Source organism: Hemicordylus capensis, chromosome 1 (genome assembly GCF_027244095.1).
Source record: "Hemicordylus capensis ecotype Gifberg chromosome 1, rHemCap1.1.pri, whole genome shotgun sequence".
Classification (NCBI taxonomy): domain Eukaryota; kingdom Metazoa; phylum Chordata; class Lepidosauria; order Squamata; family Cordylidae; genus Hemicordylus; species Hemicordylus capensis.
This window is the reverse complement of record NC_069657.1, coordinates 72983350-72996628: the sequence shown is the minus strand read 5'-3', so window position 1 is coordinate 72996628 and position 13279 is coordinate 72983350. Positions and strand designations below refer to the sequence as shown.

At 44.1% G+C, this 13279-nt stretch overlaps 1 protein-coding gene across 1 annotated transcript in view; it reads right to left on the bottom strand.

Moving 5' to 3' along the window:
• The window catches only part of LOC128352414 (cytosolic phospholipase A2 beta-like), a 64062-nt gene extending 53114 nt beyond the window's left edge, over positions 1-10948 (bottom strand). Inside the window, exons 1-3 of the mRNA XM_053313015.1 lie at positions 10883-10948; positions 9895-9981; positions 7059-7131 (exon numbers count right to left, since the gene is read on the bottom strand). Coding sequence (XP_053168990.1) covers positions 7059-7131; positions 9895-9981; positions 10883-10948 — 226 coding nt within the window. The remainder of the gene's footprint in view (positions 1-7058; positions 7132-9894; positions 9982-10882) is intronic.
• Between the last annotated feature and the right edge of the window lie 2331 nt (positions 10949-13279).

Sequence of the window (13279 nt, the reverse complement as noted above, 5' to 3'; positions counted from 1 at the left end):
TTTGTTTTGGCTGTTTCAGAACTCCATTTTGCAATCATGAAAAGTCTTTCTCCTTCAGTCTCCATTTTGAGTTTAGACATCTGTTTGAATTTCCGGCCCTTCCAGCCTGCAGATTGGCCAGCGAAAGCATGGACTGACTGATCTGCTAGCAATTGCCTGCTTATTCCTTTTAAGAAAATTTAAGGATAAAATTTACTCTCATTAGTCAGTGGGGCAGTGTGCATTTACCCTAATTGGCTAGTGGGGCAGTGTGCATTTCATTTTTGTTGTTTGATGCTGTTGTGTGTAGATCAATTGCATTTCGTGGGGGGGATGTGGATGTGCATGACCTTTGGAAATCTGCCTGGTTCTTTGCAAAGCTCTGCTGTTGTTGATGATGTGTGATGTTGATGTTATTTGGGGTGGATTTGGGGCAGAAAGGGGGCCTGAGGGGCAAAACAGTGGGTTGGGTGGCAGTGCCCCAAGGTGTGCCTGCCACAACCCAGATTCCAAAGGAATAGGGCAAAGGGCTGATTTCTTAGGAATTGTTGAAGTTTATGCATCTTTAAGGTTTTTTTCCCATAGGGAATAATGGAGGTTTCAGCAGTCCCATAACTCCACCTGGGAGGCACTGGGGTGGGCTGGGAGCAAGTGGTGGTGTAGTGCACATAGGGTGCCAAACACCCCCATGGGTTGCTGGGTTCTGTTGTTTCTGAAGTGTTCTGAGTGTAGATTCTCTGGTAGCATATGAGATTTTCAATGATAAACCATGAATCCACTCTCATATGCTGCCAGAGAATCTGCACTCAAAACATTTCAGAAACAACAGAACCCAGTACCCCATGGGTTAGCAACCCATGGGGGTTGTTGGCACCCTATGTGCTCTACACCACCATGCGCTCTGGGTCACCCCAGTGCCCCGCAAGTGCAGTTATGGGGCTGCTGAAACCTCCATCATTTCCTATGGGGAAGAACTTTAAAGAAGTATAAACTCCATTGCATCTTTAAAAATCAGCCCTCTCACCAATTCCTTTGAAATAATTCTGGCAGCTTCCTTGTCCCCACTGGCACTACCACCCACCCAACTCTGCTCTGGGCCACCCCTTTCCTCCCAACGTGAAGATATACTTTCCTGAAACCTCCATTATTCCCTATGGGAAGAATCTTAAATTTCAAAAATTCACCAGAAATCAGCCCTTTGCCCAATTCCTCTGAAATTTGCGTGATAGTTTCCACCAATTGGGCACTATCACCCCCACCCACTAGTTTTGCCCCGGGGCCATTTTTTTTAAAACCCAAAACATTTTGGATTTAGATTTTGCAATTTTGAACAAAGAACAAAATTGGGGTGTTTCGGATTGGCTGATTTTGAATAAAGAACAAAATAGGGGTGTTTCGGATTCGAGCCAAAAACAAAACGCACAACCCTAAAGTGGGTCAGAAAGGATGCTTCGGAGTGATCATGTCTACTGCCCTGATGAGTTTGCTGTTCCAAATCTACACCAGGGGATCAACAGGATCACCAGCCGAGCCACCACCAAATCCCTACAAGGCTTCTTCAGATCCTATTGGATCCAATCACCTTCTCGGGTGGACCGTCCTAATGGGCTCCTCGCCCCTGCGAAGGTGGGGTGTAATTGTGAGTCCAACCTTAACCAGATGGTGGTCCGTCCAGAACAATGAGGAAATTGTAGGGGAGGAATGGCAGTTCAGTCCCCACATAGCAAAGCAAAACCAGTTTGGTGAGAAAGCAGCAAAGCAAGAGATCTTGAGACAGTTAGGAACATAGGAATCTGCCATATACGGAGTCAGACCATTGGTCCAACTAGCTCAGTATTGTCTACACAGACTGGCAGCAGCTTCTCCAAGGTTGCAGGCAGTAGTCTCTCTCAGCCCTGTCTTGGGGATGCCAGGGAGGGAACGTGGAACCTTCTGCTCTTCCCAGAACGGCTCCATCCCCTCAGGGGAATATCTTACAGTGCTCACAAATCAAGTCTCCCATTCGTATGTATTGAAGAACTACAAGGATGTATTTAAAGAAAAGGTTACAAACATATGTGAAAAAGTCTGAAGCTTAATTTCAGCTGTAGCTCATGGCTGAAGAGAGAGACCAAAACAAACAGCCATCTCTGGAGAGAAAAAATGGAGATTAACACTTTTATCCATGACCCTAACTCCCACCCCCTGTGGTCACTATGAGACATTGCAGCTGAGAGCTGATGCTGCAAGGGTCCAAGCTCCAACAAAAATCACAGAAGTCCCCACCCACGGAACATCATCCTGATCAGAGTGAAAGACCAGATCAAGCATGTGACCAGCAACATGCGTCAGTACCGGGACTACCTGGGATAGCCCATAGTTGTCATGGCTGCTATGAGCTCCTGAGCCGCCTGGACAGATTGGTCCCAAAGTGGACATTGAAGTCCCCCAGCACCTCAAGCCTGGGAGTCTCCAATGCCAAACCTGAGACCAAGTCCGTCAGCTCAGTTAGGGACTCTGTTGGGCAATCGGTACACCAACAGAAGTCCCAGTCTATCCATAGTCCCCAAACGTAGGTACACACATTCAGTATGGTCAGACACACATCAGGAACACAAATTGTTCTTATAGACCACAGCCACTCCACCTGCCCACCCATGTCCCCACACCAGCCCTTCAACAAAGTACCCTGGAGGGGGAAGCTGGGACCAGACTGGGCCGCCAGCCTCCCCCAACCAAGACTCTGAGATACATACCAGGTCTGTCCCTTCATCCAGAATTCAAGTCATGGATGGTTTCAAACTTATTCTGGACGGACCTGGCATTACAGAGGAGCAAGGTGATGGTCTGTGGGAGGTTGGCAATGCTCCCCAAGGTCAAAGAGCTGGCAGGACAGCTGGAAGGGGAAACAGCTATTAGATTTCTGATTTCCCTTCCCCTGTAATGGCCCACTGACCTGCCAGTGTTATTTCTTCTATTACTTAGATCCTAAGCATATAGAAAGCATTTTAGGCTGGATCAATATCAGTTTGTGACTCCTGAGGATGTGTACAAGCTGTTTGGAATTGTGTGGTCTACCACCTGTTCTCTTGACCACTGTCCACCGGGGTTATACTTTCAGGCAGCAGGGTTGTTGTAAAAGGCCAAGTAGATATTAAAATGCTTCTCTGAGGGAGGGCAGGATGCCTTCTAATTATTTCCTCCTTGTCTTAAGGAGGAAATAATTAGACCTCTTCAGAAGACGCCTGTGTTGGATCCCTCAGAATTAAGCAACTGCTGGGAAGTATCTCAGTGGTGAAAATGAATGTCTTGCCTAAAATGTTATTTCTCTTTCAGACTATTCCTATAATCAATACTTTAACTTGTTTTAAGCAATGGCAGAAGGATATAACTAAGTTTGTTTGGCAAGGGAAAAGACCAAGAATTAATTTTAAGAATTTAACAGATGCAAAGGAAAGAGGTGGTCTTACTTTACAGGACTTAAGGTTGTGTTTTGATGCTGTTTGTTTAACGTGGCTAAAAGAATGGATAACATTAAGAAACCCTAGAATACCTGATTTGGGAGGATTTGATAGAAGGTTTGGATGGCATTCATATCTGTGGTATGAAAAAAGCAAAATACATAAATATTTTTTGAATCACTATGCGAGAAGAAGTTTGATGAGGGTGTGGCTAAAATATTAAAAATGGTTGGAACCTAAAACTCCATTATAGGTATCTCCGATTGAAGCTTTATCACGTAAAGAAGTAAATATGCAACTGCATTGGGGTACCTATAGGGATTTGTTATATTTTCAGGAAAAGGGCTGTAAGTTAAAAAGTTTAACTGAAGTACAAAATTTGCTTAGAGATTGGTTTCAGTATCATCAGTTAAATGAGATATATAAGAAGGATTTTAAAGTTGGATTTGAAGATCAGATTACAAGCTTTGAGAAGGAATTATGTTAAAATGATGAAAAATTAGTTTCTAAAATGTATAAACTTTTATTTCTGGAGGAGACAAGAGAGGAAGTGGTTAAAACGACCATGATAAAGTGGGCTCAAGATGTGGGGTGTAATATAGAAATGGCAGCCTGGGAAAAATTATGGGGAAATGATTTAAAATTTACTGCATGTTATGCTTTAAAAGAAAATTATTATAAAATGATGTGTCGATGGTACTTGACACCAAAAAAAAATGGCATTAATGTATAAAAATGTCTCAAACAAATGTTGGAAGTGTGGACATTCTGAAGGTACTTTTTTTCATATGTGGTGGACCTGCGGGAAGGCTAAGGCCTATTGGGATATGATATATAATGAGTTAAAGAAAATATTTAAAATGACATTTCCTAAGAAGCCAGAATCCTTCCTGCTGGGAATAACACAAGGTGTAATTTCTACAACTAATTTAACATTTTTAATGTACCCTTCTACGGCGGCCAGAATAATATATGCACAGAAATGGAAGAGTAATGAACTGTCTTCAAAAGAAGATTGGCTGATAAAATTTTTGGAATATGCGGAGACGGCAAAACATACAACATTGATAAGAGACCAAAATTTAGAATGCTTTAAAGAAGATTGGAAACCATTTTTGTTGTATCTAAAGAACTATTTTCATACTATGGACTTTACAGCAGGGTTTGAAATTTAGTAAAAATTGCAGGTTGGGTAGATTAACTGTGTTTGTAAGGGTTTAAATTTATGTTTTGAATTATTATTATAGCAAGGGTAAATTTTATAGCTAATGATTCACGAAGAGATGTGTGTGGGAAGTCCACATTTGTTTATTTGTTAATACTATTATTAAATTCAATAAAAACTGAATTTGGGGGGAAAAAGAATTAAGCAACTGCAGGCCTGTCTCCAACTTTCCATGGTTAGGCAAGGTAATTGAGAAGTTGGTGGCCTTCCACCTCCAAGCAGTCTTGGAGGAAACTGGTTATCTACCCATTTCAAACTAGCTTTCAGGCAGGCTATGGGGTGGAGATTGCCTTGGTCAGCCTGATGGATAATCTCCATTCGGGAATTTGCAGAGGGAGTGTGCCTCTCTTGGTCCTTTTGGAACTCACGGTGGCTTTCAATACTATTGACCATGGTATCCTTCTGGAACATCTGAGGAGGTTGGGGATGGGAGGCACTGCTTTACAGTGGTTCCGCTCCTACCTCTCGGGTAGATTCCAGATGTTGTCTCTTGGAGACTGTTGCTCTTCAAAATCTGAACTTTCATATGATGTCCCTCAGGACTCCATATTGTTTCCAATTTTTTTAAGATCTACATGAAACTTCTGGGAGAGATCATCAGGAGGCTTTACTGTGTTTTTACCGCAAGGTTTTACTGGGCATAACGGATACTCTGACGCAAAAAGGGGATTTTTTTATGCTGGACATAAATTGGGCTAGGCTTCAATACGGAGGGGGAAACCCGAATTGTGTGTTAAGTGCTCTCTGAAATATTGCACTGCTTTCAGGGTAAATCTGGCCGATATGTGAATGCACACCCACCTCCCCAAAGTAAAGTCGCAGTCAAGTTGCCGTCTGAAAAAGCTCCAGGATATTTGGTTCAGGGTGTTATCAGTATGCTGATGACACCCAAATCTATTTCTCCATGTCAACATCATCAGGATAAAGCATAATCCTGAGCTCTCTCAGACCAGCCCCCATCTGGTTTGAGCGCTAACTGGAAGAACGGTGGCAGTACAACTTGAACCAGGTTCAAGCTCAAATCAGTTTGCACACCCCTAGAGGCTGCCCCCACTGCACCTCTGCCATTGTCACTACCATGGGCCCCTAGGGTAGAGAGCCTACCGCCACAGGAGAACACAGGCCACCTGTGTCCCACACACCCCGCCTACACTACTGTTAGTCAGGGGCAGGAAAACACATTGCACAATGACCTCACATCATGCATTGTGCTATAGTAGACACTATGAGCAAAGTAACAGTTGGTGACATGGAGTTGCAGACATTCTGTATCTCTTATAAAATCTAGTATCATCCCCTAGCTGCATTGATACAAATGAACACTTGCACTACTGCATCTAAATGCATCAAGCTGGATCATGAGATCTGCTCCATTCTTGAATAGCATCTTGTATGAGTCACATTCCCATGGAGAAAATGCACAAACAGGACCACTCACCTGGTTCTTTCCCACCTGTTGCATTCCCTTGTAGCAAGGCTGACATCAGGTGGGAAAGACCCTCAGGACTGGACCAGCTGGTGTGGTACAGTTCCCACATATGTGGGTGGCAATGGGAGGATATGAAAGGGACCCAACCCACTGCTATGGTGACTGTGAAGAAAAAAAATACGTGGAATCAGCCTTGCCCACATAGCTGTGATATCCACAAATATTCACACACACTTTCCAGTGATGTATGAGCACACTGCAAGGAAGTACCTCTGACAGCACGGGGAGTGTGTGTTAAGGTGGGATCTGTTTATTTAAAATATTTATGCCCCACCCCTCCAGTACACTAGTGCTCTGATCCATTAAAACCATAGGGGCACATTAGCATCCCTAATCCAAAATATTTTAAGAACATAAGAACAGCCCTGCTGGATCAGGCCCAAGGCCCGTCTAGTCCAGCATCCTGTTTCGGACAGTGGCCCACCAGATGCCGCTGGAAGAAAATATTAATCAAAATTAATTTCTCTATTCATTTTTCTATTTATTCATAAGAAAATAACCAATTCAAATGCAGATTAAGGGGCATGAAACTGTTCAGAGAAAAATATGAAAAGAAAGCTTCAGCTATCAGATGGCAGAAAAACCCTTCAGATCTGTTGATTATTGAAACTAATCCAAGATTAATTGGTAGATTAATTGTTTTTTTAAAGGTTTAAATTTGTGTTTTGTACTTTTATTATAGCAAGGGTAAATTTTATAGTTGGATGTCTCATGAAGAGAGGTGCGCGGGAAGTCCATTTTTGTCTATTATGTTTGTTATGATTACTATTGTTAAAACCAATAAAAATTGAATTTGAAAAAAAGAAAAGAAAGAAACTAATCCAAGATTCCTAACATTAATCCCTGCATTACCATTTTATTTAGCATAGTCTTGTCCTCAAGTATATTTGAACATGTGGTGCAATGAAGGATGTATACAACTTACGTGCATCTCTGGAGGTGAGTATATTGGCTTTTATTATTCTGACAGAGAGCAGGAAAACTGGAAACTCTTGGTTCTGCAATGAAAACAAAGCTTTGTAATATGAGCCAGTTCAGGGATGCTTGCAGGCTCTTTGGTGCCTCTCTTGGAGGGATGCAAGCTAAACATAGGAAGTTATCCCTGGGTGGCATACTGCTCCCATTCCTGTTCTCCTAACATTGTAGGAAACCCTCAGGTTCCATGGAAGCTTTTCAGTGATTAGAAGATCAGTTATGGCAAACCGGTTTCCTTAAAAAACATGTGGGTCATCATCCAGCACTACTGATGTTCCCCTGCAATGCACAGTCACAGAGGAATGCTGGATACTGCTAGTTGCTCTGGCCCAAGAAAAGACAGACAGACAGGCGGAGAACCGGAAATCTGAGACCACAGAAGGAGATCCTGCAGCCCTCTCATTATCGCTTACCCAGATGGTTAGAAGGCAGTAGTAGAACTGGGGGCTCTATCTCAGATAGTGGCATTGGATTGGCCCTCTTTGTGATCTGACCAAGAAGATTCTGAGCTTTTGTCCTGGTCCCAAAAGTGTTTACCTAATCTAAAAAGACACTAGCAACAATGCTGGGAAAATGCTGTGCTTGGGTTGGAGAGGAACAGAAAAGTCTTGTAGCCACGAGCACACTGCCATGTAAAGGTAAAGTGTGCTGTCGAGTCGGTGTCGACTACTGGCAACCACAAAGCCCTGTGGTTGTCTTTGGTAGAATACAGGAAGGGGTTACCATTGCCATCTCCCGTGCAGTCTGAGATGATGCCTTTCAGCATCTTTCTATATCACTGCTGCACGATATAGGTGTTTCCCATAGTCTGGGAAACATACCAGTGGGGATTGAACTAGCAACCTCTAGCTTGCTAGTCAAGTCATTTCCCCGTTGCACCATTAGGTGGCTCTACACTGCCATGTAGCCATGGTTTATTTACATATGGTGACTTTAAAACAAAATGTGCACACCTGGATAGCTATGCAGTTTCATAAGATATGAGGAGCTGGAGACGGTCAAAACAGAGGACAACCTGGAAGAAGTAGGTCAGGCGACATGGCTGGCCTGCTTCACAGTTTAATAGAGCACCATGGGGAAAGAGACAGAACCCTTTCACATGATTAGAAAGGGCCAGGCAGGGGGGAAGGCAGAATCTGACCTACCTCCCCCCACATGATCAGAGCCCCGTCTGGGCTCCGCTGCTTGCATGCCAACATGACCAGCACAGAGCTAGAACCCATAGCTCCAGTGGGAGGGGGCAAACTCACGCTGGGTCCTACAGGAATCCACAATGCAGTGCTCAAGCAGCAGAGTGGCTGCTCTCAGCATTGCAGCCACTCCACTCTGCTCAGCTTCTCTCTCCTCCCGCCCTCACCACACTGCCTGCCTGCCTAAAATGGACGCCGGCCGCAGCAGTCATACACACAATTGCCTACCAAGGTAGGACAACATGAAGTTTCTTTCCTGACTTGGTGGTTTCTGCCTTTCTCTGGGCAAAAGGATTCTGTCCTCCTCTGGGGTACAGAAGCTGGGCTACCCACTTAGGCAGGCACTGAGTAGGAGCGGGTCCCGTGGTTCCATACAAGCCTCTGTACCTTGGTTAATGCACTCCTACCCCACTTTGTCCGGTCGTGAGAATGACTCCAGAGTCTGCTTCTCTTTCAGATTTCATGGAGAAGCCTGGTGTGATAGCTGCCATTTAACTTTAGATTTGTACTTCAGTCTGACCTAGATTTAACCAAGATCAAGCACTGGTGAAATGTACACATGTGCACAATATTTTACTTTTTTAAAAAAAAATGTCATGTAACAGTATACATCCGGCTTACCCAACTTCTGCAGAAGCCTCCCACATAGTTTCTCAAAATCCTCCCCTAACCATGTACACCTGTTTAAACTCCTGTGAAACTTTGCCTAAAATAAAATGTTTGTCCCTCTTAATCAAGTGCTTCCCAAAATTTGGCTTTTTCTTCCTGCCTGAGTGCCTGAAATGACTTGGCTGCGATCCTACACACACCTACCTGGGACCATTAACTCAAGTGGGGGAGAGTGGGGGAGGGACAGAGTGAGAACTGGAAGTGAGCCCGGAGCAAGACCTGGAAGTGAACTCAGGTAAGGAAGTGTTGTGCAGGGCATCTCCTTCAGAGCTAAGAACCCCACACATTACCACTTACATAGATAATCACTCATTTACAGGTTGAGACTGGTATTTTAACAAATTGCCAGACAAGAAAATTATGTGATGTGCTGAACATCATCTGGACATCCTATGACATAGTCTGTAAGAATCAGCAGTGATGTTGGAATAAACCACCATCTGGAGAGCCCCATAGTCATTTTACATCAGGCCTGAGCCTGTCTACCAATGCTAGACAAAAACAGTATCTCTTGTTTCCCACTTATAAACACTTTCCCCCTCAAAGTGCACAGTTGGCAGGGAGTAAGTGCACAGTTAGGGCAGTGACTTCAGTTGTTCTTACTGAACACGTTTAGGTTATTTGACCATGTTCAGTAACCATAGGTAGCAAAATCTGGCAGGAAGATACACTCTGGCATGCCATTGGCTCTTGTAACATTTAACTGCCTGTATGGGTTCTGTCCCAGATATCCTGCTTCTTCAGACTAGGGATGTGCGAACAGGTTCAACATTTGATAAGTTTGACGTCGAGCCTGTTCAGTTCAATGATCCGGGGTCGAACTGAACCATCTCCTGTTTGGTCCAACCCCGGACCAAACACCCCCCGACTGTTTGGGGGGGGGTGTTCACAAACGTTTTCAGTTAAAAAATAATATTTTTTTTTTACCTTACTCCCTTCAGGGGAGTTGCTGGAGGTGGTGGGGGGGCGTTTTGCAGAGGTTCCCCCTTCTCCCACCAGCTTTCTTTTCGGCCACTTTTCGGACGGTTTCTGGCCTTCTCTGCTCCTCCAGCTCCTCCCCCACCACCTCCAGCAACTCCCCCAAAGGAAGTAAAGTTTTTTTTAAAAAATTCATTTTAACCAAAAACGTTTGTGACCCCCCCACACCCGGACCGAACAGAACGGGGGGGGGTGTTCGAGGGAGTACCAGACTGAACTGGCCCAGTAGGGTTCGAGTCCACTCTGGACTCGAACCGAACTGGGCCAGCCAGTTCCATGCACACCCCTACTTCAGACTCCTTGCCCTTACCTTTAAAGCAGGGATTCTCAACGTGTGGGTCCCCAGATGTAATTTGACTTCAACTCCCATAATTCCCAACCCAAGGCCACAGGGGCTGGGGATTATGGGAGTTGAAGTCCGATAACATCTGGGGACCCACACGTTGAGAAACCCTGCAAAAGCCTCCAGAGCTTCACCTTGCCCTCTTTTTCTGCCCCTATTTCCCATTGAATTGCTGCCCAAGACCTTCCAACTCAACCAGCATCTCCACTTTCCCAAAAGTGTCCCCTTAATCACTGCCACCCACCCCCACTTCTGCTCCCTGTGCTTGGAATTCCCTCCCTGAACATTTATGTTTTTCCACTTCTGTCTCTTCCTTCATATCAAAACTCATCTCCCTGCAAAGCAGCTGACTTAACTCTTTAATCCTCATCCTTCACTGCAACCAAACTTAGTCCATGTACAGTAACTGCATTTTCTCACAATTGTCTCTCACAACCTTTGTCTCCTCCCCTCTTTTGTTGTCTTCCTCATTGCCAGTTTTAGATTGTGAGCACTTTGGGACATGGACTTGTCCTTTTTCACTTATGAAACTGTCAATGACCATGAATACTGATGCTGCTATATAAATAAAGATAAGATATCAGCCCATCTTACTGTTCCCTCATCCCAAACCTTTAGGAGTTTAGCACCGTATTTGGCATGCAGTTGCCGAATCTGCATACTTTCATAGTCAGACTGTGCTGATTATTACAAAGTGGAAGTCAGTGTTTGTCATTCACCAATACTTACTTGGCTTCTAGGCCAAGACAAGACAGAGGTCCTGTTGTGAGAGGTTCACCTGATCAAGGTTTGGCCTGCTCCCAGTCAGATTATACTTCCTCAATCAAGTTCACAGCTTGGGAATCCTTGTAGATGCAGACTTGTCTCTACAGGCCCAGTGGCATCCATTACTCAAAGCAACATTTGCCAACTTAATTTGAGATACTAGCTAATTGTTCTTGGATAGGAATGACCTGCTCACAGATATTCACATTATGGTAACATCGATGTTAAACTGCCATAAAAGATTGTAGGTGGAGCTGCCTTTGATACTCAGAAACATCAGTAAGTCCAAAATGTGGTGTTGAGACCATTGAATGGATCACATCACTAACACTATACTTGCTTTGCCAGTCTTGCCAAGGTGCTGGAATTTACCTTGATAGTCCTAAATGGCCTGGGCCCAAGGTATCTAAGGACCACTTCCTCACATACAAGCCTGCCCATTCTCTCAGAACTGCTGTGGAAACCCTTCTTTGGTGACCAAAGATAGGATTTTCCATTGTGGCCCCATGCCTGTGGAATTTCCCTCACCAGGGGAGTCTGCTTGGTGCCTCCATCGTCACTGCCGCCAAATGTAAAACCGGTTTATTTCAGCATGCCTTTGGCTGGTTTTAGCTTTTTTAATTTTTTACATTTATATCCCGCTCTTCCTCCAAGGAGCCCAGAGCGGTGTACTACATACTTGAGTTTCTCTTTCACAACAACCCTGTGAAGTAGGTTAGGCTGAGAGAGAAGTGACTGGCCCAGAGTCACCCAGCTAGTTTCATGGCTGAATGGGGATTTGAACTCGGGTCTCCCCGGTCCTAGTCCAGCACTCTAACCACTACACCACGCTGGCTCTCTCTTTTGCCTCAGTTCCTTTCTATTTAATAATTTTATTGCTGTGTTTTTGTTATATATATATCACTATTTTTATTGTTTTTGTTTTAATTGGGCTGTAAACTGCTTTGGGTATAATTATTTTGGAAAACAGATTATAGTTTTTTTTAACCCAACAAATATAGGTACAGTACTCCACCAGCTGATCACCACCCTATCTGATTTGGAGTTGATGATCTTTAACTATGTGTTCATAAGTGACATGCTCCTGCAGTGTGAACAACAGAGAGGATTGCCTAGGAGGCACCATGGGTCTTGAAGCAAGAGCTCTGTAGATCAGATATCATCTTCTTGAAGGATCAATACCCGTTGAAAGAGGCAACTACAGTCCATTCCAGCCAGGAGTTTGTCACTGCAACCAATGACCCCCCTGAACTTGGAGGTCAGGTGATGCTGGAGGGCCAATCTGATGCTACTGAGAGGTAGAATGATGCACAAGAGCTGCTGGCTTCTGTGGTCTGGACAACTCATGCATTCCACTCCATTACCACCATAAGGATTTTTTTTTTTTTTTTTTTTTTAGCATTCCCGCTGAACGCTCAAAAAGCCCAGCTGGTTGAAGTACAGTTCCTCCTCTCCCCACTACTCCCCCTTTCTGGAAGTGAGCCCTCCCCTTTAGTAAAGAGTTGTTCTTTTTCTTTTGTCCTTTTCTTTTTTTCCTTTTGTTCGTTTTACTGGAGGAATGTCAGGGTGACTCAACTGGAAGAGCTGAGTAGCAGTGGGGGCAGATTGCAAACCCCATTTTGAGTCAGGCCTAGCTCCAGGAACTGCACCCAATTGGATAGGATGCCAGAAATTCTCAGCCTTCATTTCTGTGGAAAGCCCTGTTTAAAAATGTAAGTAAATATCAGAAATATCAGCTACTGATGTGAAGCAGTCTCTCGCTCCTGAATTCTTCTCCCTGCCCACATAACATGCACCTGAAATCCTCAACACTCTTTGGCCACTTCAGGTGTGTATATTTGGCCCATAGAAAGGAATAAAACTTAAGGAGAAAGAGGTATGGGCTCCTCTTGAAAGAGGATTCATATTGCAATTTCTGCTTTGTTTGTGTGCCCATTGACGGAAGAGCATCTGTTTTGCTCACTGAGCAAAAAGGCACCTTTTAAGAGTGGTGATTCTCTTATTTAGCAAGGGGAGAGAAACTGGCCCTATCCATCCCCAGCACAGCATCCCTCCAGTGGCTGTTGCTAGTGCCTATTTTATGTTTGTTATGTCTCCTTTGGAGACAGGGAACCATTTTATTTATTTATTTCTGTCTATGTAAACTGCTTTGGGAACTTTTTGTTGAAAAGCTGTATATAAATATTTGTCATATTTGTATTCCTTTCAAGGTCCCTTATCATCATT